The sequence below is a fragment of the Oncorhynchus gorbuscha genome, linkage group LG08 (genome assembly GCF_021184085.1).
Source record: "Oncorhynchus gorbuscha isolate QuinsamMale2020 ecotype Even-year linkage group LG08, OgorEven_v1.0, whole genome shotgun sequence".
In the NCBI taxonomy this organism is placed as follows: Eukaryota; Metazoa; Chordata; class Actinopteri; order Salmoniformes; family Salmonidae; genus Oncorhynchus; species Oncorhynchus gorbuscha.
In genome coordinates this window covers 39,146,926-39,174,234 of record NC_060180.1, presented here as the reverse complement: position 1 = coordinate 39,174,234, position 27,309 = coordinate 39,146,926, and the positions used below count along the sequence as shown (strand labels likewise).

Sequence of the window (27,309 nt, the reverse complement as noted above, 5' to 3'; positions counted from 1 at the left end):
AGCATGTTACGTTTAACAAACCGGGTGCTACACGCTCGCCCGACACGTGAACCTGACACACTGAGCTTTAACATAGCCTGGTTCCTCTCTAGGTTTCTTCCTAGGTTTTGGCCTTTCTAGGGAGTTTTTCCTAGCCACCGTGCTTCTACACCTGCATTGCTTGCTGTTTGGGGTTTTAGGCTGGGTTTCTGTACAGCACTTTGAGATATCAGCTGATGTACGAAGGGCTATATAAATACATTTGATTTGATTTGATTTAACTGGCTTTACCTTTGACCTTTTCTCCCTCAGTCATAGGTTTAGAAGACGTGTGACACATTTCAACATAGGAACTTAAAGGGATTTAGTTCTCACCCGCATCACAAAATGACATGGCTAGGTAAACAAAACCCAAAATATAACCAAAACCAAAGACAGCATGGATTGCTGTCTTATCTTGTCAACGGACTGTTTACAAGGAATCCCATTATGCCATTTTGTAATTTAGGTGAACTATCCCTTAAAGAGTACAAACAACACTGAAAGCAGTAGGGGAGAGTGGGGTACGTTGAGCCACCCTTTCTTTCTAGGAAACCATACACAAAACGAATCATGTTACCAAATATTTAAGAAGAGGTCATCATTTCATTGTTTCCACTAGATAGCCCAAACACAAAGTCAAAATTGGCTATTGTAAAAAGTCATGAAAACAATATTGTGCTTTTTGGTCATAATTTAAAGCTAGCATTAAGCATAAGGTTAGCAGTGTGGTTAAGGTTATGGTTAAGGTTATGGTTCGGTTTAAAATGTGAAGCAGGCAGGGTTTATGACTTTGTGACCACGTTAATGAGTGACAACCTCATTTCATGGAGTCTGTGAAGGAAGAAACAACATGGGGAAAGTATTTATTTAGATGTTGTTTTTTTAATGTAATTTTTATTCATTGTGTTATAGGTTTCACGATGCTTGCATTGACATGTGCATCGACATGTGCATCGACATGTGCATCGATTAAACTGAATTCCCTTTTTATGCACCCTTCTCTCATACTGATCTTGAACTTAAGTATTGGCAAATGATTCTGTCCGCCAGGTGATCACAGAAATGGAGGCGTGTCTACAGATATGCTATATTTTGACCTGGACTTAATTCCCTCATAATTCCACCATGCGCAAGGAGACCTTGAATAAAGTCGAGCAACATGCCAGATCCAAGTGGAAAAACATCAACTTTCATTTTTCCGATAGAATGATCTCTTATAAATTGATAAGCGCTAATCCGTTTGGATACGTGGATTGTAAATATAAACGACAAATGTTTTAGACATAGTTTACCTTATGATCGCTGGATGTAATTGTGAAAGCAGTCATATTTCAGCAAACGGAAAAGCATGTCAACTTGACAGGTATCTTGGCCTCTTTTCAAGTCTGCCCGAACTTTTCGGTTATTTTGAACAATTTCTCTCATATGAATACTAGTCACTATTGGTAGCCACCGTCAGTAATACCCACATACATAACTGTCACTTGGGTGAAATGACTGTTAGTTTCCTTCAATTTGTAGCCTACATTTTGCATCGTACCATAACATCGTTAGTTTACCTTTCTTTCCACTGTAACATCTGTGTGGTTGGTCCTGATGGTCGCTACAAATAGTGGATCAGATTAGGATAAAGTATTACAGGTTGTGCAATAACTTGGGACGTGTAGCTTATTTGAATCATTATGGAACGCAGACCATACCCAGCAGGTTAAACCTGGCGCCTGCCGCACGTTTCACAGCAAACTGGACCTTCTGTCATCACAGTTCTGTGATTAGTGAAGATTAGAGTAGACTTCTAGGACTATTGTTCACTTCTCACCTTCCAATAGGTCATGGATTGAGCCATTTTAATATGGCAACTTTCAGGATACATGAAACCACTGTATGTTTTATATATTTTGTGTGCAAAGTCTGTCCCACCACCATACTTCCCATACCCTAAATAAAGATCAGAATATATTTTTTTAATCATCTACCAATTGGTGCTGAAAAGGAGACGAATATGCAGGTATTTAGATGGCTTTCTTTCATTGATCCCTATTCTGAACATGTCTCTCGATAAACAGTATATTCTACTGAGACTGTCGAGATTTTTTTTTAAATTAATGGTACACCATATTTAAAGGGAAGGCTTTACATAAATGTACTGAAAATCCTATTGAATAAAAACTCCACAAGAAAATCGGTTGGCTAGCAAGTGGGAGGGTTTTCAGTAGTTTAATTGTATTTATTTAGTGTGCGCAAGGGAGCCACTCCTGAAAAACCCATTACGCACCTGCATACGGTAAGTCTGAATACTAACTAGTGCTTAAATCAAAACGTGCAAAAAGCGTATAGATTTCCCAAGTCTGAATACCAACTTGTGCTTAAATCAAAACGTGTAAAAAAAATTATAGATTTCCTAAGTCTGAATCAGGACCAGTATGCATAGTAATTTGCCGTGTGTCATGCATATGAACTCAGGATAGCCGTTTGTATTGTTACAGAGCAGACAGCATCATGCCCCGTGTAAACACATGTAAAACAGGCAGGGGTCTAGCTCCCCTTGAGGTTCTTGAGAAAGCAGCCAAGGAAGTTTTGGATTTAAAAAAAATAGACTGAATGACACTGAAAAGTTGGAATGACAAAGCAGAACACAAACATGTACCTGTACGAATGAGAGGCTTTGATAGAGTATCAGAGGCATACAAGGTCTTATCTGACCACACGGATTCCGAACTTGCTAATCAAGAATTTTGCAGACCAGTTGCATGGACCTCAAATGCAGAGAACTTGCCTACAAATGGTCACTTCGAAACAGCATCCACGTCCCAGACAACTGGTCAATAAATGGAAGGGTAAGTCATATTTAACAGACAAATCTATATCTGAATATAGCATACATATTATTTAAGATATACAATATACCAAACCCCCATTCCATGAAAACTTTGACCTAACCAGCACCATCCCCCACTTACCCCAAGGTGGCTCAACATACCCTGCCCCTACGCTCAACTTAGCCCATACCAGGGGTAAGTTGTGCCAAGAGATAACTTCTTTTGAAATAACAATTGGTTATGTTTACATGAATTCTGATTATTTTCAGGGATACACAAAATCCTGAAATATATGTAGAGTTCTTTGTTAGAAAGAAAACTATATTTATATATATATATATATATATGACATATATATGACATTTAGCAGACGCTTTTATCCAAAGCGACTTACAGACATGTGTGCATACGTTCTACGTATGGGTGGTCCCGGGAATCGACCCCACTACCCTGGCGTTACAAGCGCCATGCTCTACCAACTGAGCTACAGAAGGACCCTGGATGTAGTGATGCTGAATGCATAAAAGGGGTAAACTTTACCCCACTCTCCCCTAATGCGTGCGGAGTTGAAATTAACTAAAGAATCTATTGTGTTAAAACAAGTTTATTCCCCCGATAAGGTTCAACTTCACACAGCTATTCCGAGAAAACAAGCAAGCAGCATGTGAGTGGGCACTATGAACACTATAAACAACAGAGGGCACTGTGGAGCAGATGTCTGCCTGCCTAGTACATTCCACCTGTAGCTCTAGACAACAACTACAGATTTTCTTTATTTTACCTTTATTTAACTAGGCAAGTCAGTTAAGAACAAATTCTTATTTTCAATGACGGCCTAGGAACAGTGGGTTAACTATCAGATTCATTAATAAAGTTTCAAAATGATGATAACTTTCCCCAGATTCCCATTTTTTTCCAGGAATCCCAGTTGGAAGATTCCTTGAATCGCAGGGAATAAGAAGGACATCCGGAATCAACTAGCATTTCAGAAATGTACAGACATTTTTCGAAACACTATGAATGAATCAATAATAACTTAATATCCATGCATTGCCACTCAAGAAAATGCAAAGCTAAATGGAAGATGACAAACATCAGTCTTGCATGGAGTAAGAAAAGAGAGGAGGCATGCAAGGTTTAATTGCATTTTCAATTAGGTAAACCCATGATAAGCCCATGTCGAGCACACACACACACACACACACACACACACACACACACACACACACACACACACACACACACACACACACACACACACACACCTGTAACTGGTCATGGTGGTGCTGACTACAGTGGGGCTGGGGATACGTGCTACTGTGGTGCGGACCGTCACCGATTGTGAGGACAGAGCAGAGGCACTTTATATGTGCAAAAAAGTGTCCCACATCGACAGGGACAGTCACATAGGGAAAGGAGTCACAGAGAGATAGAGAGAGAGATAAAGAGAGAGAGATAAAGAGAGAGCGAGAGAGAGAGAGATAAAGAGAGAGAGATAGAGAGAGAGATAAAGAGAGAGAGATAAAGAGAGAGCGAGAGAGAGAGAGATAAAGAGAGAGAGATAAGAGAGAGATAAAGAGAGAGAGATAAAGAGAGAGCGAGAGAGAGAGATAAAGAGAGAGAGATAGAGAGAGAGAAAAGAGAGATAAAGAGAGAGCGAGAGAGAGAGAGATAAAGAGAGAGAGATAGAGAGAGAGATAAAGAGAGAGAGATAAAGAGAGAGCGAGAGAGAGAGAGATAAAGAGAGAGAGATAGAGAGAGAGATAAAGAGAGAGAGATAAAGAGAGAGCGAGAGAGAGAGAGATAAAGAGAGAGATAAAGCGAGAGAAGTCACAAAAGCAGCAGAAACAGAGAGAGAAAAAAGAAGTAGACAGGTGAAAAGAGTCAAACAAGAACATCACAAGAAGAGAGATTGGAAAGAACATCTTTACTTTGACCAAGTGTTGTCATTTTTTTACCCTTCCATTGGAAACTAAATGACGGCAAGGCAGCACTTAGTAATGATCAGAGGGTGTCAGACGTACGTGTGAGCGATGTCCACTTCCTCATTGGTGATAGGCTGTGTGCGCGCACGGTCCTGGACTCGTCTCAGGCGCCTCTCCACGGCAGGGTTACGGGACCGCGGTTTGGGGACGCTATCTGTGGTCTTCTCCAGCTCCTGTGGAGTGGAACGAAGAGACACATTCTTATAGTACATCTCTGCTCATCAACAACATGCATCAAACCATGGGAATATACTATTTGCGACGGTTCCCCGACACAGATTAAGTCTAGTCCTGGACTGAAAGCATGCTCAATGGAGAATGTCAATTGAAATCTTTTTTGTTCAGGACTAGGCTTAATGTGTGTCTGGGAAACCGGCCCTCAATGTAAACAACTACACACAAGGCAGATACTGTACCCTAAATAGTGACCTCTTAGCAGCCACACTCATCTTAGCTCTCTCATCAAGCTTCTCTTCGTCAGCTGAAAAAGGGAAGGGCGAACAATTGTCAGTCCACAACACATCCACAATACTAAACCCACTGAGGAGTGCAATTCATGGGTTGAATTGTATTCATTTCAGAAATTACAAATTGACCCCAACCCCGGTGTGAATGTATTTCCTTGACCTCAAACACATGTAACCTAAAAATCACCCTGCCAGACACAGTAAATGAATCTAGAGGAGGATTATTCTTCATTCAACACCATTCTAATCTTTGTTAACCTCAACACATCCCTCAGACACGTCCATCCATTAGGTTGTCAGATGGTGAGCATTCTGGCTAATGAATAGTTATTCAACTAAGAGTGGTGTTGGTAACTAAATAAAGCAAATCATCTCCACTGATACTTGCCTTCTGGGTTCTGTAGCTCGGTTGGACTCAGACGAGACCTGAGGGAGAAAACAAACAAGACATTGATCCAAATAGACTCAAAAAAGCAAAAAATCCCCATGGTCTGCACCATGTATCCCACAAACTCCAGGGGAAGAAAGAAAAGCCACTGTCCACAGTGCACCCACTGGTGATCTTAGCAAATGTATTCTGTGTACCTTTTCTGAGAGACCTGGCCCTCAGGGCCTTCAATACCTATCAGACTCTGCAGAGGTTACGGACTGTCCTAAACCTCTCACCTATCAGACTCCAGCCGCTCGGCAGTGGTTATGGGCAGAGTCCTAAACCTCTCACCTATCAGACTCCAGCCGCTCGGCAGTGGTTATGGGCAGAGTCCTAAACCTCTCACCTATCAGACTCCAGCCGCTCGGCAGAGGTTATGGGCTGCGTCCTAAACCTCTCACCTATCAGACTCCAGCCGCTCGGCAGAGGTTATGGGCAGAGTCCTAAACCTCTCACCTATCAGACTCCAGCCGCTCGGCAGAGGTTATGGGCAGAGTCCTAAACCTCTCACCTATCAGACTCCAGCCGCTCGGCAGAGGTTATGGGCAGAGTCCTAAACCTCTCACCTATCAGACTCCAGCCGCTCGGCAGAGGTTATGGGCAGAGTCCTAAACCTCTCACCTATCAGACTCCAGCCGCTCGGCAGAGATATGGGCAGAGTCCTAAACCTCTCACCTATCAGACTCCAGCCGCTCGGCAGTGGTTATGGGCTGCGTCCTAAATCTCTCAGAGGACTTGCGGATGTCTCCAGGGGTGATGTAGCGCCGCGGCCTCCGCGCTGTGCCACGCTCCCGATCAGCGCTCCCAGCAGCCGGATCTACTTCCATGGCAGTAAGCTCTACTTTAGTTGGCTCCCTTTGTAGGGTCGCGTGTTGGGATGGAGAGAGCGACGAAGGCAACAGAAAAGGAGGATAATAGTGAGAGAACGAACGGCAAGGTCAGTTTTCTTCCACAGCAATCCAGACATCCAGGTTAGAGGTGAAGTCACGCACAAGACGATCACACCGCAAAAAAAACTGTCCCCAAAATGAGGGATTTTGTCACCAGCCCAATTGTGTCCGAACCCACGCACAGCACAACATGCAGCAACAAACCCCTCAAGTTTGCCCAACAGGCCGACAATAACAGAATATGTCCAAGCAGCTGGCTAAACAAACAATAAGTTATCCCCCCCATACTTGCTTAGAAGATCTCTTGATATCACGTTTGATTATTCCATATACTGCACTCAAAAAACACACAAGCAGAAACATCTCAAGCCTCATGTTAGGATGAGAGTCTATATTGGTGTTAGACAAAGCAAACTGATTAAAGAGATTAAACATGCTGTTCCACCTACAGCTCCGGCTTCCTGTTGGCGTTCTCCAGATATGAGTGTCGGAGCTGGGCCACGGAGACCCTGGTATCCAAGGTCCCCACCTCCCCATTGGGCAGTACCCCCACTGCCACCCCTCCCTCCCTGGTCAGGTGGGCTGCCATGGTAGCCTCTCTGCTGGCGGCTGCCCTCTCCATGCTCCTATAGGCAGCCGAGCGCTGACTTACGCCGATGTCGGACATGGAGCGCGTGCGGACCTTGAGCTTGGGGGGCCCAGCCTGCCCGGCTGACTCCATGCTCCTGTGTCTGGCCTGAGGGAGGTAGGCACCCCTCTGGAGGTAGACGGCCGAGTCACCCTGCTGCTGGTCCTGCAGGCCGTGTTGACCCTGGAGGTCCTGCTGACTCTGGGGGTGCGGATGCTGCTGGAGAGGCTCAGGAGCCTGTTGCTGCTGGCTGGGCTGGGAGTGGGAGGTCTCCATGCGACTGACTGGATCTGTCTCCTTTGTGTCCTGGCTGTGGCTGGACCAGTGCTGCTGCTGCTCCCTGGGCCTAGTTTCCCACTCCTCCGAGTCCGCCCGACTCGTTCTCCTCCCCCCAGACCTATAGCTCTCATACTCCATGGCGGTTGAGGTGGTGGAGTCGTCCTGGCGGCTGACTGGCCCCAGGTGGGGCTCCCCTCTCTGGGGGTCGTCCACACTCTTCTCCCTGCGGCGGATCTCTGAGGGCAGCACGGCCTTCCGGCTCTTCAGCAGCCCCTCGGTGTGAACCTCCTCTCTCAGCGCCTGCCTGCCCTCCCTGTGGGTCTCCCTCTGGGTCGTGTAGATGTGGTCAGTGCTCACCCTCCTCCTTGGAGTATCCACCTCCACCACAGGGGCTCCAGGGAGCTTGGTGGCCACAGGGGCCGGCATGGCTAGGTAAGGCTGAGGGTCCATGTGGGTCCCCTGGTGACTCCCCTGATGGGTACCCTGGTGGCCCATGGTGGGGCCTGATGTGTGTGTTCGTGGTGCTGAGGCGTGGGGGTATGGGACATGGGCGAAGGCAGGTTGGGAGGGCTGAGACGAGGGGCCAGTCCTTTTGTAGGTGGCAGGGTCAGAGCTGTGGCCACGTTGGGGCATGTAGTGAGCTGTGGTGGTGTGAGCACGATCTCGGTGTCTCTTCACTGGGGGCTCTGGAGCTGGACCCCGCTCTGCAGGGGCCCTTTGGACGCCGCTCTCGTCTTTCGATACTCTCTCTCTTACTCTGATTCTTAAAGGGGGAAGAACCGATTAACGAACCATAGCACTCATTTTCAAATTGAAGACAATCAATGAGACACCCAAATAAAGTACCACAGTGCCCTTGTCAAATTGATGACGTAGTGATTTGAAATGTGTCATTAAAACTGTGTCCAAAATATAGTGCCTGGTCAAAAGTAGTGCACTATTTCGGGAATAGGGTGCCATTTGGGATGGAGATTGAAATGCACACCAAGTCGACTATAAATGTCAAGTCACTCTGGACAAAAGTGTCTGCTTAAATAACTAATATGTAAATGTATGTTCCATTTTGTGGTTCAAGACTAATCCTTGCTATATCATCTCTAGCTGACTCAAATTTCTCTATGCCAAAATGTGAGCGAGCCTAAACTATTTTTATCTATGACCCCTTGCTCTTAGCAGCCAAAGGTCACGTTAGTGTGCGTCCCAAATGGCAGGGCTCTGGTCAAAAGTAAAGCACCAAATAGGCAATAGGGTGCCATTTATGACGCAGCCCACGCTAATCTCCTTGTACACCACTAAGCCACCCCTAATTGACGGGCTGACGCTTCATTTGACATGGCATGGAAGGAGTCGAAACAGTATAAACACGCTCCATCGAGACAACAGCACATCTCCATTGTGATCTAACACTTCGCTTAATTGTTACTAGGCAGACAAGGTCACACGTAACCTGAGTGCCAATCTGTTTGTGCTACCATGCCAAGTCCTTGTCACTCATGTTGGGCTACGACAATGACAGCAATGGAGTTGGCAAAAGCACAAACAGATCTGGGATCAGGCTAGGCCACACAGGCTGCACTGCAGATCCTATGTTTGTTGGAGTGATTGCCACTTATATACCTGTTGGAAAGTTAAACATAGCTGGAACCTCTTTGTAAATTAACTGCTGTGTCTGTCGAACAGAGAGGCTATTAAATGAACCAGATAGCATTGTCTGTGAAATAAATACAAGGGAACAGCCAAGCTTTTACAATCCACCCGAGGTGTGTGTCCAAAATGCCACCCTATTCCCTATATAGTCTACTACTTTTGACCAGGGCTCCGGTCAAAATGTGTGCATTACAGTATCTAGGGAATAGGACACCATTTGGAACACAACCCAGACCATGTTTCTACTGGCTTGGTGCAGGGCCTCAGTGGGGTGTGCTCGGTAGACACACACTCACCTGTCCATACTCCTCAAAGTAAGGTTGGCCTGGCCATGGGCCCAGCACCTCTCACACTACAGCCCTGCCTTCAGCTGGCCGGTCATGCAGAGGATCTGGGACAAACTCCGCTCCAAAAATATACCCCACTAGCCTAGCGAACACTTTCCTCACGGTCGTAAGACCGGCCAAGCCTAGACAACCCTACACAGTCACTCTAGTGATATCTACTGTGAGCCTACGTGTCTAGACAGAAAGTTAAGAAGGCACTAATTGTTATTCCAAATAAAACATGATTTATCATAGAAAACGGGTTAGGAGAAATGCGCAATCTGATTAGCTGAAATGCCGAAAGCAGCAATTCACAATTCCCCAATATCCAGCTGACTCTTGTCAACATGAATAATAAGGGTTTGTTTTCAGACTTACACAATCAGTTAATTTCACGGTAATTTTGACTGTGTCTCAGTGAGTGGGCAACCTATATGAGTGCAGACATACTTACTCAGCTGGCATTCTCTGACTCAGTGGACAAGGCCACAAAGGCTGAGTTAGACCGAGCCTCTGCCTAATGTTCACACCCCAACACCTACAATACTCAGTACTCACTCACATACAGCCCAACTCCTCTGCCTATCAAACTCAGGGCACACATAATGGCACCCTATTCCCAATATAGTGCATTACTTTTGACCAGAGCCCTTTGGTCCCGGTCTAAAATAGTACACTATAATAGGGAATAGGGTGCCATTTCAGACACAGGTAGAATCTGCTTGAACTGTATCACACTGTCATTATGAATTGAATATATGTACATAGATAAATATGTACAACATAGTACATACAGAGAATTCAGGGGACAGAACCGAAAATGTAATTATTTGAGGTACATAACCCGAACCGAGAACAAGCATTTGTAGTCTACTTGTGTGCTGCTATAGCCCCTTGCTTTAGCTACTGTCATGGAGTTTGCTAAATATCTTCATAGAGAAACGGATAAAACACACAAGGTGACATACAAGGCTAAATCAAGGTGACTTACAAAGATGAGGCCCAAGAGCAAGAGAGGGAGTGTGGTGATGTAATGTCCACAACTAAAGAATCCTTGTGGAATCTGATAAGACACGTATCCCAAAAGCATGATGGTGTAACATACTTATTATGTGCACATGCTAAAAGAAAGGAACGAGGTGGGGAGATAACTGTGTCATTGTAGCAAACTATTTATAAATACATCTAAATATGATCTCTTAAAGTTTAGTTCATTTTTGTTCTATTATCTATACAATAGGCCATAATTGACTTTGGCCCTATAGGTCTGGCATGTTCCCACGTTCAAGGAGCTTTCTGTTTTGATTGAGTTATTTTACCTAGAAACCATTAGACCTACCTATAGAAAAATTAAAAAACAACTCTGCATCTCTACCCAGCCTGGCAAGAGTGGCCAAAATGATGTTTAACATCCCCAGTGGCTCTGCAGGTGCAGAGAGGATTTCTCCGCTGCTGGCCGGTGTTGTGCCGAAAAGCTCCCCCCTGACAGAATTCCCCCTTCCCCCTTCCCCCTTCGCGTGAACGAGCACACACTCAATTCTTCATTGCTGCAACTTGCCTGCTAGTTGAGATTTCTGATCACATTAGGCCACGTTTCATTAAAAACATTTATGGAGGTTTGATCACGGGGGGGAGGCACTTGTAATGTCTGCAGTTTTCAGTTTGGCTATTTGTTTCAAGTGTATTAGTCTATAAATAAATCTCTTTGCCAAAATTCATCATCTCTCCCATGTCTTATTCGATTAGTAGCTGTTCTGAAATGTTTATTGCTTGCCTACATTTAACTCTGTCTTCCATGGTTAATATAACACACATACATTAAGTATTCATTCGTTTGCCTATCCTGACTTGGAGTTTGTTCTATAGAGAGTATTTGACTCAGATGTGTGCCACAGAAAGTATCTGACTCTAGCCACAAGGCTATTTCCTTGCCTCCCTCCCTTCAATCTTGGGACTGCAAGGCCTGGCACACTTCTGAATAATTGTTGGCGACCTATCATGTCCTCTGATGTGTGGAAGTATTAGACTCTCGTCACAAAAGGAAGTGGTTATTTCAGCGATAATACGTTTTCAGAGCCCTCTACTGTTCTCTCTATCCATCCCCAATCCCCCATCCCATCGTGCTTTTCCCTCTTATGGCATTTCCTGCATTTTTTTTACACTTTTCTTTTATAGTTTATAATATTGTAGGTACAGTAGTAATAATGACAATAATAATAACAATAATACATAAAAAATGTGTACTTTGGGCGAAAAAGAAAGTTCAAATATTTAAGTCAACATGAGTGCATATCCATAATCACAGTAAACGGTTATAATAATCAAATAAATATATTAAAAAATAAAAAATAAATGTAGAATAATATAATAAACAAAATTATGACTGAATGTGCCTCCATGAAGAATCCCCTCCCCAATAGGTCTCTTCGCCCTCAGTAGGACACCCCAGGCACCTCCAGCATCCCCATCAACCCTCAACAGGACACCCCAGGTACCTCCACCATCCCCATCAACCTTCAACAGGACACCCCCAGTACCTCCACCATCCCTAGCAACCCTCAATAGGACACCTCCACCATCCCCATCAACCCTCAATAGGACACCCCCAGCACCTCCACCATCCCCATCAACCCTTAATAGGACACCCCCAGCACCTCCACCATCCCCATCAACCCTTAATAGGACACCTCTACCATCCCCATCAACCCTCAATAGGACATCTCCACCATCCCCATCAACCCTCAATAGGACACCCCCAGCACCTCCACCATCCCCATCAACCCTTAATAGGACACCCCCAGCACCCCCACCATCCCCATCAACCCTCAATAGGGCACCTCCACCATCCCCATCAACCCTCAATAGCACACCCCCAGCACCTCCACCATCCCAATCAACCTCCCCCCACCCCTCAACCACGAAACACAATAATGATAATAATAATATAAATTAAAATGTAAAAAATGTATACCAAGATATATATACACACACGTACAGTACATGTACAGTGGGGCAAAAAAGTATTTAGTCAGCCACCAATTGTGCAAGTTCTCCAACTTAAAAAGATGAGAGAGGCCTGTAATTTTCATCATATGTACACTTCAACTATGACAGACAAAATGAGAAAAACATTTCCAGAAAATCACATAGTAGGATTTTTAATGAATTTAATGAAATTATGGTGGAAAATAAGTATTTGGTCACCGACAAACAAGCAAGATTTCTGGCTCTCACAGACCTGTAACTTCTTTAAGAGGCTCCTCTGTCCTCCACTCGTTACCCGCATTAATGGCACCTGTTTGAACTTGTTATCAGTATAAAAGACACCTGTCCACAACCTCAAACAGTCACACTCCAAACTCCACTATGGCCAAGACCAAAGAGCTGTCAAAGGACACCAGAAACAAAATTGTAGACCTGCACCAGGCTGGGAAGACTGAATCTACAATAGGTAAGCAGCTTGGTTTGAAGAAATCAACTGTGGGAGCAATTATTAGGAAATGGAAGACATACAAGAGCACTGATAATCTCCCTCGATCTGGGGCTCCACGCAAGATCTCACCCCATAGGGTCCAAATCATCACAAGAACAGTGAGCGAAAATCCCAGAACCACACGGGGGGACCTAGTGAATGACCTGCAGAGAGGTGGGACCAAAGTAACAAAGCCTACCATCAGTAACACACTACGCCGCCAGGGACTCAAATCCTGCAGTGCCAGACGTGTCCCCCTGCTTAAGCCAGTACATGTCCAGGCCCGTCTGAAGTTTGCTAGAGAGCATTTGGATGATCCAAAAGAAGATTGGCATATGGTCAGATGAAACCAAAATATAACTTTTTGGTAAAAACTCAACTCGTCGTGTTTGGAGGACAAAGAATGCTGAGTTGCATCCAAAGAACACCATACCTACTGTGAAGTATGGGGGTGGAAACATCTTGCTTTGGGGCTGTTTTTCTGCAAAGGGACCAGGGTGACTGATCCATGTAAAGAAAATAATGAATGGGGCCATGTATCGTGAAATACATTTAAAAGTGTTAACCCTCGCAAGGCTGCAGGCCCAGACGGCATCCCCAGCCGCGTCCTCAGAGCATGCGCAGACCAGCTGGCTGGTGTGTTTACGGACATATTCAATCAATCCTTATCCCAGTCTGCTATTCCCACAAGCTTCAAGAGGGCAACCATTGTTCCTGTTCCCAAGAAAGCTAAGGTAACTGAGCTAAACGAATACCGCCCCGTAGCACTCACTTCCGTCATCATGAAGTGCTTTGAGAGACGAGTCAAGGACCATATCACCTCCACCCTACCTGACACCCTAGACCCACTCCAATTTGCTTACCACAGACGACACAGTCGCAACCACACTACCCTAACCCATCTGGACAAGAGGAATACCTATGTGAGAATGCTGTTCATCGACTACAGCTCAGCATTTAACACCATAGTACCCTCCAAACTCGTCATAAAGCTCGAAACCCTGGGTCTCGACCCCGCCCTGTGCAACTGGGTACTGGACTTCCTGATGGGCCGCCCTCAGGTGGTGAGGGTAGGTAACAACATCTCCACCCCGCTGATCCTCAACACTGGGGCCCCACAATGGTGCGTTCTGAGCCCTCTCCTGTACTCCCTGTTCACCCACGACTCCAACTCAATCATCAAGTTTGCGGACGACACTACAGTGGTAGGCTTGATTATCAACAACGACGAGACGGCCTACAGGGAGGAGGTGAGGGCCCTCGGAGTGTGGTGACAGGAAAACAACCTCACACTCAACGTCAACAAAACATAGGAGATTATTGTGGACTTCAGGAAACAGCAGAGGGAGCACCCCCCTATCCACATAAGTTTTAAGTTCCTCGGCGTACACATCACGGACAAACTGTATTGTTCTACCCACACAGACAGCGTTGTGAAGAAGGCACAGCAGCGCCTCTTCAACCTCAGGAGGCTGAAGAAATTTGGCTTGTCACCAAAAGCACTCACAAACTTCTACAGATGCACAATCGAGAGCATCCTGTCGGGCTGTATCACCGCCTGGTACGGCAACTGCTCCACCCACAACCGTAAGGCTCTCCCAGAGGGTAATGAGGTCTGCACAACGCATCACCGGGGGCAAACTACCTGCCCTCCAGGACACCTAACCACCCAATGTCACAGGAAGGCCATAAAGATCATCAAGGACAACAACCACCCGAGCCACTGCCTGTTCACCCCGCTATCATCCAGAAAGGCAAGGTCAGTACAGGTGCATCATAGCAGGGACCGAGAGACTGAAAAACAGCTTCTATCTCAAGGCCATCAGACTGTTAAACAGCCACCACTAACATTAAGTGGCTGGTGCCAACATACTGACTCAACTCCAGCCACTTTAATAATGGAAATCGATGGGAATTGATGTAAAAATGTATCACTAGCCACTTTAAACAATGCCACTTATATAAATATAATGTTTACCTACCCTACATTACTCATCTCATATGTATATGTATATACTGTACTCTATACCATCTACTGGATCTTGCCATCTTTATGTAATACATGCATCACTAGCCACTTTAAACTATGCCACTTTATGTTTATATACCCTACATTACTCATCTCATATGTATATACTGTACTCGATACCATCTATCTGCATCTTGCCTATGTCGTTCTATACCATCACTCATTCATATATCTTTACGTACATATTCTTTATCCCTTTACACTTGTGTGTATATGGTAGTAGTTGTGGAATTGTTAGGTTAAATTACTCGTTGGTTATTACTGCATTGTCGGAACTAGAAGCACACAAGCAGTTCACTACACTCGCATTAACATCTGCTAACCATGTGTATGTGACCAATAAAATGTTATTTGATTGGCCCCTCCACTCTGAAGCGTAGGTTACTTTTGCCTACTGACCACGTCACAAGTGTAATTCAGAAATGCGGGAGAGATATTCTGTGGGCCTTATTCAGATAACGCATGTCATGGCAAGATGCCTAGCGCTTTAAGGCAAGCTTCCTCCATCCTTTCTCACTCTCTCACACTCAACATGCCAGTTGCATCTAGCACCCTACACTGTGACTGGAAGTGCTCGTCCTACGACTGTATACTACAAATCTGACTCATCACTAACGTGTGACCAAAGCATTCACTTCTATTCCTTGTGTGCATTCAGGTTTCCATCGGATTCCCTGATGAGGACGCTTAATGACATTTGAGAGATAACATCCTTAGAGGGTTTAACGATCATTCAAATGGATGAGAAGACCAAACGTTAATTTGAAAAATGAGGGGGTTGGGAAGGAGAGTTGAAGAAATGCAATCCAAACCTCACACTGAGAACTAGAAAACTGCAGTTAACTTGGAGATGACAAAGGGGAATGATTACTATGATTATATAGTAATATATAATACAGGATATATTATCATATAAATTATATAGGTTGTCTGTCTGTTGGGAGGATGTGTTAGGTAGATGTTTTGGGGTCTACACACACACACACACACACACACACACATACGGTACACAGACCTGGGTTCAAATACCATTAGACATAATTTCAAATATGTGCTTGAGTGAACTTGCCTGTTGCAATAGAACCAATAATAAAGTCTCTAAATGACAAACCCCACCGACCTGCAGGCTAAACAAATGCGGAAAGTATTTGAACACAGGTCTGGCCCTACAGTATGTTCCTACCACAGTACCTGGAAGGCCAACTGATGACAGACTGAGTGCCAGCAGCATCATCTTCTGAGTCTGTCTGGAGAGACCAGTCGCTCTGAGACAACACTGCCAGGCTACAGGACCAATGTGGTGAAGATGACGACATAGCTTAGAATGGTGCTGGGTCATTAGGACTACTATAATACTGTGGTTATGTCCCAAATTTCACGCTATTCCCTATATAGTGCACTACTTTTGACCAGGGCCCAGAGGGCTCTGGTCAAAAGCAGTGCACTATTTCGGAAATATCAATATTAATCAATTCTACAAGAAGACATTTAGACCCTGTCCACTCGCTCTCTCTGGTCTGGCCAAAGATGGTGGATACATGAAGATGTCTTACTCAGGCAGTTTACCATTGGAAACATTTTTCAAGGTTCCTGTCTTTGTAAGTGGGCGTTCCCTCTCTCGCGTGAGCATGCTTTCCTGCATGAGCTCACGATTCCTCTCCATAATCTCTGGCATGTTCATGCAAGAGAGTTAAGGCCCACTTACACAGAAAGCATTTCTTTTCAATGAGAAACTGACCAATAACAGCTGGCACTGGTATAATTATTGTTACCTCCCTGCTCGCATCACCTGACAGGAAAGGATTAGCCAGTGAGATGTCTCGCTTTCTCTACCATCTCTGCTCTGGCCATAGAGTTGGATAGAGGGCACACTTGGCACAAAGCTTGTTTTAAGAGGCTAAGATGAGCACTCTATCTAACTCTATGGGTCTGCCCTTACAGGGCAAGCTGTGAAACCCAACCAAGTTAACAAATCCCCCATCATAGATGGCCCCCTTACCCCCACAAAAACCCACCCTGTAGCCCCATCTGCAGCTCCTGATGAGATACCCAAGCAGGCAGAGTACCTCCTCCATGAAACCAGAACAGTCCACAGTCTGGATACAACCCCCACTGGCACCACAAAAACACTGTTACCAACAACAGCACAAGCGCAACAAAATACTGCAACTACGCCTTAAAGTGGTCAGTCAATGGTGAAAGCAACCTGTTTTTTACCCAGGCCACTCCGCCCACCCCGGAGACAGTGGGAGCATTGATCACTGTGCCAATATCTTTACATTCTTTTTTTTGTACTCAGCATTTGCACCTATTTCATACTGAAAGCAACCTGAGCACAGAGATCAAACTCATTGGAGACAGAGTGCAGTATGACATCAAATCTGATCTGAACTCACCCCTGTCTGCTGAGGATGGCCTGAGCTTGCTGCTCGATGAACAGGTCCCCGGGGGAGATGCCGTAGCGTGTGGAGGGCAGGGAGGCCCGGCGGGCCGTACGAGGGGAGCTGGGGATGGCCGCCACACTGCAGGATTCTCTGGAGGAGGCCCTGGCTAGAGGAGGGCTGAGCTGCTGGATGGAGGGGGCCTGGTCATGATCATGGGGCCTGTTACTGGCTACTCTGTGGCCCCCTGGCATTGTCCTCTCCTGGGCCCGCCGGTAGTTCTCCAGGTTCATCATCCTCTCCCGCTCTGAGAAGGTGCCGGCCCTCTCCCGGGCTGGCAGAGGGGCTTGAGTATGGGTAGGGCCTGCATGGGCTGGACTGTGACCTGGGGCAGGAGCGTGGCCAGGAGAAGGCTCAGCAGGGTGAGCCTGCATGTAGATCCTGCCCACTCCAGAGCTGTAGGGAGTTCTGCGGGAACTCTCCCGCCCTCCTCCTCCTCCTTCCTCCACCTCCTGTCTTTCTCTATCTCTGTCTCTCCTACGCTCTGTGACTGCTGGGGCCACTCTATCCAAGGCATCAGACTCTCTACGTGAGCACGAGTAGCGAGGACTGTAGTCCATGTCTATCTCCTGATCCAAGAGGATGCCATAACGCTCAGAGAGCTGGCGCCGGCGCTCTGCTTTGTAGCGGGCGATCCGCTCGGCCTTGGAACTGAGGCTGGCTGGGTCCACTGGGCCACCGGAAGGGGATAGGACAGGCTCTGCATGGGGGTGGGCGGCCGGTCCAGGATGGTCCCCCGGTCTGCCCCGGGTCCTAGACTGTCTGCCTGGGGAGGACACCGGCATCTGTGGGGCCTCCACCTGCTCTCTGCTGTAACGTCTCACTGTGGAACGAGGAGGGAGACAAGCACACAGTAAGGGTTTGTCCCAAATGGCACTCTGTTCCCTTTACAGTTCACCACTTTTGATATAGGGAACCGGGTGCCATTTGGGACGTACCCTAAATCATATGAACACAATGATGTCTCAAACATGGCATGGTCTCACTGTGGAACCAGGAGAAACCCAGACACACAGTTTATTTTTTATTTTTTTTAACCTTTATTTACATTTACATTTACATTTAAGTCATTTAGCAGACGCTCTTATCCAGAGCGACTTTAACCCGGCAAGTCAGTTAAGAACAAATTCTTATTTTCAATGACGGCCTAGGAACAGTGGGTTAACTGCCTGTTCAGGGGCAGAACGACAGATTTGTACCTTGTCAGCTCGGGGGTTTGAACTTGCAACTTACATGCAGACATACCATGCTTCTCTCCCAAATATAATCTTTCTCCATCCCAAAATAATCAGCACCCTAACAACCCATGCTCTGAATAAGGGTCTAGGTGTCATATGCATATCCCCTCACTAGCATACATTATGAGGCTTCACCTTTTCTTTACGAGGAGCTTACAAATCTAAGTACAGTAGGTCAAGCCTACAGTATATGTTTCATACAGGGCTTGCATTGCCTTGTGTGGTCAGTATACGTACCCGTGATTGGCTCACAGGGGTCTGAGGCCCGGGTGTATCGTGGCGGGTCCTCCTCCAGCATGTGGTTGGCCACCAGGCCGGCACAGCTAGGTATCAGGGCAAGAGGAGCCTCACTCTCGATACCCTCCAGGCGCCTGGCTATCCTTTCCTTCCTGCTTCATACCAGGGAGAGACAGACAGGGGGATATAGATATATATGATAATATCATATATTGCCATTTTTAATTATGATTTTTTTTAAAGTCTCTTCTGCAAGGGCGCCCTGCTTCTCAACAAGTACACAACAATTGCACAATCAAGGCAGCATAGGAGCATAGGAAATATACCAACAAAATATAACATAATCATGAAAAACAACCATATTCCTCAGTAAAGAGGTTCTCAACAGTGACTCCTGTTTATACAGGAGAGGTTTGCAAAATTCCAGGTTTTCCAAAAATCTCAGTTGGAACATTCCCAGAATTAGAATGGAGTAAGCAAGACATAAGGAAAACCTGGGAATGTTGGGAAATTCCCAGAATTTTGCAGCCCTACACAATAACAACATGAAACGGCCTGAGGTAGCTACGAGAGTTGATGAAAACTGAAGGATGTATGGAAAGGAGGGACAGAGGGAGTTGTTGTCAAGGATTACGATTTTGACATATGCAAACATACCTGTTCATTTCTAAATCACTCGAGACAACGCTTTCAAAATGTTTCTTTAATTCTGAAACTGGGAAAAAATATATGTAAAATATTAAAAAACATGGCACGACAGTAATCTGTTAGTTAGTTCATTACTCCTATCGCAATAACTATGTGTGCATCCCAAAATCCCATACACATACTTTACTACATGTGAAAAGTAGTGCACTGTATATAGAATAGGGTGCCATTTGGGATGCTGTCTGTGTTTGGGAAGAAGCTCACCCTTGGGTAGGACTGACAGAAGATTGGCATCGATATCAGTGGCACTCTTGACCAGCTCGGTCTTGTCCCCGAAGGAAAAGTCGTTCTGAAAGCTGAAAGTAAAAGAGTTCCAAATAATCTAGCATCTTATCATGAGACTATTGCTATTGAAGATGTACTGTATATAAGTTGTATACCAGTCTTCAGTAAGGTGCCACACAAATTCGTACTGGATATATCATCTCACATATTGGTCAAATGACTAAAAGAAATGATACTATCTCATGTTTCTGTAGCGTGAGGCAGATTGATGTACAAGTACACCCCCTGGACAGCACACTAGTCTGTCGCAGGCCCCTAATCCAACTCCTTAACGCTGAGTGCCAAGCATAGGGTTCCATTTTTAGAGTCTTTGGTATGACCCGAGCTGGGATCGAACCTCCAATCTTCCAATCTCAGAGCTGACACTAACCACAAGGCCACTAAGTTGCTGACTTTGATAAAACCATTTTTAGATTGTGAAGAGACACCGTCATGTCTACTACTATTACGGCCTTTAAGTGGATAAACATACTGTCAGTCCCCAGGGTCAGTTCGGGTAATTTTGTACTGTGCTTCGACTTCTGTGAGGGAAGAGGGATCTAGCTAAGAACTAGGTTAACCCCTAACCCTAGCATGGCACACCTCCAGGAAACGATCAGGATCATGTCCTAGTGGGTTTATCCAGACCAATCAAAAGGACACATAGCCAGGCAAGTATCTCCTAAACATCTCTGCCGTCACAACGAAACATTCTGACCCACTTAGGTGTCAATCAAAAGATCTCTCATAATGGTCCGATGTGAAACAGTACAACTCTATGAAACATTCACGAATGGCCACATGGCCATAGAAATCCTATAATTCACAAATTAAATGAATTATTGTAGCTCTACTTTATGTATCTGATTCTCTACTCCAACCTGGCCTCAGAGCAAAACGGATTATATTTGACTAAAATCCGTGCCACTCCATTTATTATGTTAGGTTACATTACATTTGCCTACCAATGTAAGAGCGGTCATACAATATAATAGGAATTATAGGGCGTATAGTATCCTACGTCTTGATCGCAACAGGTTGCTTTGACCCCTTCAGTATGATATATTACGTTTGACTGCTTTAGTATGATATATGACATTAGATTGGTGTGAGCATTGGTAGAAAGGAATGTTTAGCACTGTTAAATCCATTTCAGGAAGTGTGCAAGTGCACAATTTTGGAAAAGGGTGGAGAATATTGACATAGGCTAGCTTTGAATGGGTACAGAAACTGAGCTGTCAGTTACAGAAGTACACTAATTCCATCAGGATAGGAGGGAGGGACTCCTGAATGTAGGTATTACAGTTCTTCTGTTCTGCCATTTGAACAAAGTATCTTAGGATAAGCTGCTCCAAGCATGTCAGCTTTTAATGCTTACTGGGATCATTTTGCCCAGTAAGCATTAAAAGCTGGAGTATTTTGTGGCCCTTGTGCTGTTGTTGGTAACAGTGTTTTTTGTGGTGCCAGTGGGGGTTGTATCCGGACTGTTCTGGTTTCATAGAGGAGGTACTCTGCCTGCCTGGGTATCTCATCAGGAGCCTAGTCTTAAACCAGTCTGTATTCGTCTTAAACCAGTCTGAATTCATCTTAAACCAGTCTGAAGAACCTACCCTCATCCTTGTGTATCCCTATCTTGATGATGTAGCAGATAGAACATGCTATCGGCCTCATGTTGCTCTTCAGGATTACAATGTGTAATGTTTGCTATAACAACCTGATCAAATGACCTTACGTTTGTTAACGTTCACCTGAAGTTTAATGTTGGCTCAATCACTTGCTTTGATAAAAACACGCTCTTTCTGGCGCATAATTGTGCGTGCCACAACACGACTGTGAAATGGGTCTACTGTATATGTTAGAATATGACAAGTGAAAAGTGCATACAAAATGGTTTCCTCCACCTTAGAGTTTCTGTTGGCAATGGGGTTGAAGTGCGGAGTTTGACTGGAGCCTCGGTTCCAAAGCCTGGAGAAACAGACAGAGAAAATATGTTAGAAAAATATGTCCTACTTCTGTGTATGTTAATTGGTTAGATTTTTCCTGTCACACGGTGTGGTGAGACAGTGTGGTGAAACTCGCCAAATGACTTAACTGATCAAAAGGACTGATTACATAAATAATACAACGACATATCAAGAATGTGTCAGAGTGGACCAAAAACAGGAATCCACCACATTTTACAATGACTCAATCTTCCATTGCAATCTGACGATAAAGCATATTACGTCATCATCATAACCTAAATGGAAACATGATGGAATTACACACTGTAGATAAACAGCACATGCCTGCTACGGTGACTCACTCCAGACTCCAGCCTAAATAAGGCATTCACTTCTTCAATATCAGACTGCCTCGCCTGGTTCACCAACTACTTTGCAGACAGGGTTCAGTGTGTCAAATCAGATGACATGTTGTCCGGACCTCTGGCAATCTCTATGGGGGTACCACAGGGTTCAATTCTCGGGACGACTCTTTTCTCTGTATATATCAATGATGTCGCTCTTGCTGCGGGCGATTCCCTGATCCCCCTCTACGAGGATGACACTATTCTGTATGCTTCTGGCCCTTTCTTGGACACTGTGCTAACTAACCTCCAAACGACCTTCAATGCCATACAACACTCCTTCCGTGGCCTCCAACTGCTCTTAATCGCTAGTAAAACCAAATGCATGCTTTTTCGCTGCCTGCCCGACTAGCATCACCACCCTGGACGGTTCCGACCTAGAATATGTGGACATCTATAAACACCTAGGTGTCTGGCAAGACTGTAAACTCTCCTTCCAGACTCATATTAAACATCTCCAATCGGCTTTCTATTTCGCAACAAAGCCTCCTTTACTCACGCCGCCAAACTTACCCTAATAAAACTGACTATCCTAACGATCCTCGACTTCGGCGATGTCATCTACAAAATAGCTTCCAACTACTCAGCAAACTGGATGCAGTCTATCACAGTGCCATCCATTTTGTTACCAAATCACCTTATACCACCCACCACTGCGACCTGTATGCTCTAGTCTGCTGGACCTCACTACATAATCGTCGCCAAACCCACTGGCTCCAGGTCATCTATAAGTCTATGCTAGGTAAAGCTCCGCCTTATCTCAGTTCACTGGTCACGATAACAACACCCAGCAGGTATATCAGCAGGTATATCTCACTAATCATCCCCAAAGCCAACACCTCATTTGGCTGCCTTTCCTTCCAGTTCGCTGCTGCCAGTGACTGGAACAAATTGCAAAAATCGCTGAAGTTGGAGACTTTTATTTCCCTCACCAACTTTAAACATCAACTATCTGAGCAGCTAACCGATCGCTGCAGCTGTACATAGTCCATCTGTAAATAGCCCACCCAATCTACCTACCTCATCCCCATACTGTTTTTATTTTATTTACTTTTCTGCTCTTTTGCACACCAGTATCTCTACTTGCACATCATCATCTCCTCATTTATCACTCCAGTGTTAATCTGCTAAATTGTAATTATTCGCTCCTATGGCCTATTTATTGCCTACCTCCTCATGCCTTTTGCACACAATGTATATAGACTTTCTTTTTTCTACTGTGTAATTGACTTGTTTATTGTGTTATTGGCTTGTTTATTGTTTACTCCATGTGTAACTCTGTGTTGTTGTGCAGTTGTAAATGAGAACTTGATCTCAACTAGCCTACTTGGGTAAATAAATAAAGGTGAAATCAATAAATAAATAAAAATCAATCGATAACCATTGGAAAACGAGAATGAAACAACAGCATTTTTAATAAAAGATCTAATAATACTGCCGCTACCTTGCTCTCCAACCAAGGTCCATGAATTGAAGAATCATTTTTATCAACCTCCACTGTTATCTAAAAGGTTTTGCTGTGAGGTGGGGGTGGGGGGGGGGGTTGAAGTAATGTTTTCATCTAATTAGCTAAACAAAACTGGTTTAAACAATGAAATTGTTCTGGAAAATCAGCTTTGTTTACGTAGTGGGGGATGAAAATAACGTAACTTAGACTGTAATGATCTCCAAAAATCGACGCATTAGGTCATTGCACCATTGATATAGCGACGGACGCTAATAGTGCATGCGCGGGGGGGGGTGGCAGGGGGATACTATTTTGCATGACAGACCTCCAAAAAGCTAGAGCCGGCCCTGAGTATGTGTGGGTGGGTGCAGGTGTTGTCATGGGTGGTGGCCTGGGAGCGAATGTGTCAATCAGGTCATCTAAATCAGAGACAGGTCAGTCGTCCACCCACGACAATGTCCAGTTGGTTCGTGGGCAGCCGTGCGAAAAGGACACATGCCAAAGATGAGCTTAGGAGACTGTCTGTCAAAAGTGAGCTCAGTGGAGAAAGGGGATTTCTATAAATACACAGGGAGAAGCACAAGGTGAAAAATAGACCCTGTTAAACAAACTGCACCTCGTCTCAAGGCAGGCAGGAATCACAGGAGCGAATAGACTTACCATGTGTCCGTCATCAGTTAAAGTCATGGAAACCATCCTCTCTATCAGCCATAGTCTGATAGGAGAGAGTAGGAGGGTTGATCTACGATCAGGTCCCCCCTCTCCATTCCTTAGAACAGATCCTAGCGGAAATCTCAATGGATCAGCACCCCTAAGACGCTTGATACAAGCCCTGAAGTACATGGATGAGAGGGGTATAACGATCTGCAGCAATTCAGTAATAAAGTACCAAGGATAAAGCACCTGTTGACTACTAGGGAAGTTTTTATCAGATGAGAAGAAAGTCATAAAGAAACAGCATCAGGTACACTTCTTCAGTCCACATGCACAAAGAGATACTTGATTCATTATTCAATGGTGCTACTGCAGCTGTTGCAGCCTTTACACACACACACAAACACACACACACACACACACACACACACACACACACACACACACACACACACACACACACACACACACACACACACACACACACACACACACACACACACACACACACACACACACACACACACACACACACACACACACACACACACAGCCAGTTGAGTCCCTGAGAAAGCATGTACCAAATCAAAGTAAGTCAAATCAAAGTAACTCATGTCCTTGGAATCTCTCACTCAGTGCACAGCACAAGGACAGTTCCTTACTATGAATGGTCAATAAGTTCTAGCTACTAAGTCAAAGCCTAGCACACACACACTCCAGAGTCCCCTCCTCCTCCTTGCCCTTACCTTGCCCACCGACACTGTATTTGACATGGCTCAGATAATTAGTGGTCCGTGGGTTCCAGAACATGTTTGTAGGGAGGCTGAAGACGGACAGAACATATGCTGCTGACAGGCTCCCTGTTGTCCCAGGTTGTCCCAGAGCTAGTGGTGCTTACAGTCACAGCAACAGTGATGCAGACAGACTGACAGACTGTGGCAGTGAGGTACTACACAGACAAACACACACACACAGCGAGGCAAGTAGCATTAAGGCCTGCCCCCACTGAGTGGATCGCCAGCTCAGACCAGCGGCCTGAAAGACAGACAGACACTGTATGTGTGTGTGTGCGTGGGTGTGTGTGTGAGCTCAGCCAGGGAGATCAGCGCCGATAGAGAGACAGACAAAGAGAGAAGAGAGAGTAAGAGGGAGAGCAAGAGGAGAGAGAGAGAGAGAGAGAGAGAGAGAGAGAGAGAGAGAGAGAGAGAGAGAGAGAGAGAGAGAGAGAGAGAGAGAGAGAGAGAGAGAGAGAGAGAGAGACAGGTGTAAGCAAGAGAGAGAGAGAGAGAGAGAGAGAGAGAGAGAGAGGGGAAGAGAGAGGAGGAAAGAGAGAGAGATGAGAGGCAGGAGGCAACGTGCTAAAGCTGCTCAGAGCCCCTAATCAGATTACTGACAGAAATTAGCCCTGATGATAAAAACGCTGAAAATTGATTGGAGGGCGGTGCCAGGAGGACTGAGGAGTGTAGCAGGAAAGAGATGTAAATGCACGCACACGCACACGCACAGACACACAGAGCCCGATACATACAACAACACCCACTCACACATGTCCACACACACTGGCATAGACTTGTGGGAAACCTGGACAGGTTTCAATAATGCAGCACAATGGTGAAATAGTTCAGACAGTGTCCAATAATGGACAAGAAATATCCCTTGTCGAAGTCATCACAAATAGAGTAAGACTATAGGGAGGGGAACAGAAGAGAGAAGGGGCAGAGAGAGAGGCATAGAGAGAGGCAGAGAGAGCATGGAGAGAGGCATAGAGAGAGGCATAGAGAGAGGCATAGAGAGAGGCAGAGAGAGAGGCATAGAGAGAGGCATAGAGAGAGGCATAGAGAGAGGCATAGAGAGGCATAGAGAGCATGGAGAGAGGCATAGAGAGAGGCATAGAGAGCATGGAGAGAGGCATAGAGAGAGGCATAGAGAGAGGCAGAGAGAGCATGGAGAGAGGCATAGAGAGAGGCAGAGAGAGCATGGAGAGAGGCATAGAGAGAGGCATAGAGAGAGGCAGAGAGAGAGGCATAGAGAGAGGCATAGAGAGAGGCAGAGAGGGCATAGAGAGAGGCATAGAGAGAGGCATAGAGAGAGGCATAGAGAGAGGCAGAGAGAGAGGCATAGAGAGGCAGAGAGAGAGGCAGAGAGAGGCATAGAGAGAGGCATAGAGAAAGGCATAGAGAGAGGCAGAGAGAGAGGCATAGAGAGGCATAGAGAGAGGCATAGAGAAAGGCATAGAGAGAGGCATAGAGAGAGGCAGAGAGAGGCATAGAGAGGCAGAGAGAGAGGCAGAGAGAGGCATAGAGAGAGGCATAGAGAGAGGCAGAGAGAGAGGCATAGAGAGGCAGAGAGAGAGGCAGAGAGAGGCATAGAGAGAGGCAGAGAGAGAGGCATAGAGAGGCAGAGAGAGAGGCAGAGAGAGGCATAGAGAGAGGCATAGAGAGAGGCATAGAGAGAGGCAGAGAGAGAGGCAGAGAGAGAGGCAGAGAGAGGCATAGAGAGAGGCAGAGAGAGAGGCAGAGAGAGGCATAGAGAGAGGCATAGAGAAAGGCATAGAGAGAGGCATAGAGAGAGGCAGAGAGAGAGGCATAGAGAGAGGCAGAGAGAGCATGGAGAGAGGCATAGAGAGAGGCAGAGAGGCATAGAGAGAGGCATAGAGAGAGGCATAGAGAGAGGCATAGAGAGAGGCAGAGAGAGAGGCAGAGAGAGAGGCAGAGAGAGAGGCAGAGAGAGCATGGAGAGAGGCATAGAGAGAGGCAGAGAGAGAGGCATAGAGAGAGGCAGAGAGAGCATGGAGAGAGGCATAGAGAGAGGCAGAGAAAAAGGCAGAGAGAGCATAGAGAGAGGCAGAGAGAGCATGGAGAGAAAGAGATATTGTGTGTGAGAGTGAGAGAGAGAGAGGCACACAAAACTTACACAAAGCTGTGAACAAGCTGAGAGACAAGGCAAGAAGGGCCTTCTATGCCATATAAAATGAACATAA

The 27,309-nt window shown here is 45.5% G+C and overlaps 1 protein-coding gene across 1 annotated transcript in view; it reads right to left on the bottom strand.

The window, feature by feature from the left end:
• Nucleotides 1–27,309, bottom strand: part of LOC124041639 — a 111,199-nt gene that overhangs the window by 30,265 nt on the left and 53,625 nt on the right. Inside the window, 12 exon segments of the mRNA XM_046359451.1 lie at nucleotides 4,106–4,201; nucleotides 4,865–4,998; nucleotides 5,242–5,306; nucleotides 5,681–5,718; nucleotides 6,398–6,577; nucleotides 7,062–8,282; nucleotides 16,185–16,277; nucleotides 17,390–18,257; nucleotides 18,910–19,064; nucleotides 19,567–19,624; nucleotides 19,822–19,913; nucleotides 21,783–21,846. Of these exon segments, the coding sequence (XP_046215407.1) occupies nucleotides 4,106–4,201; nucleotides 4,865–4,998; nucleotides 5,242–5,306; nucleotides 5,681–5,718; nucleotides 6,398–6,577; nucleotides 7,062–8,282; nucleotides 16,185–16,277; nucleotides 17,390–18,257; nucleotides 18,910–19,064; nucleotides 19,567–19,624; nucleotides 19,822–19,913; nucleotides 21,783–21,846 (3,064 nt within the window).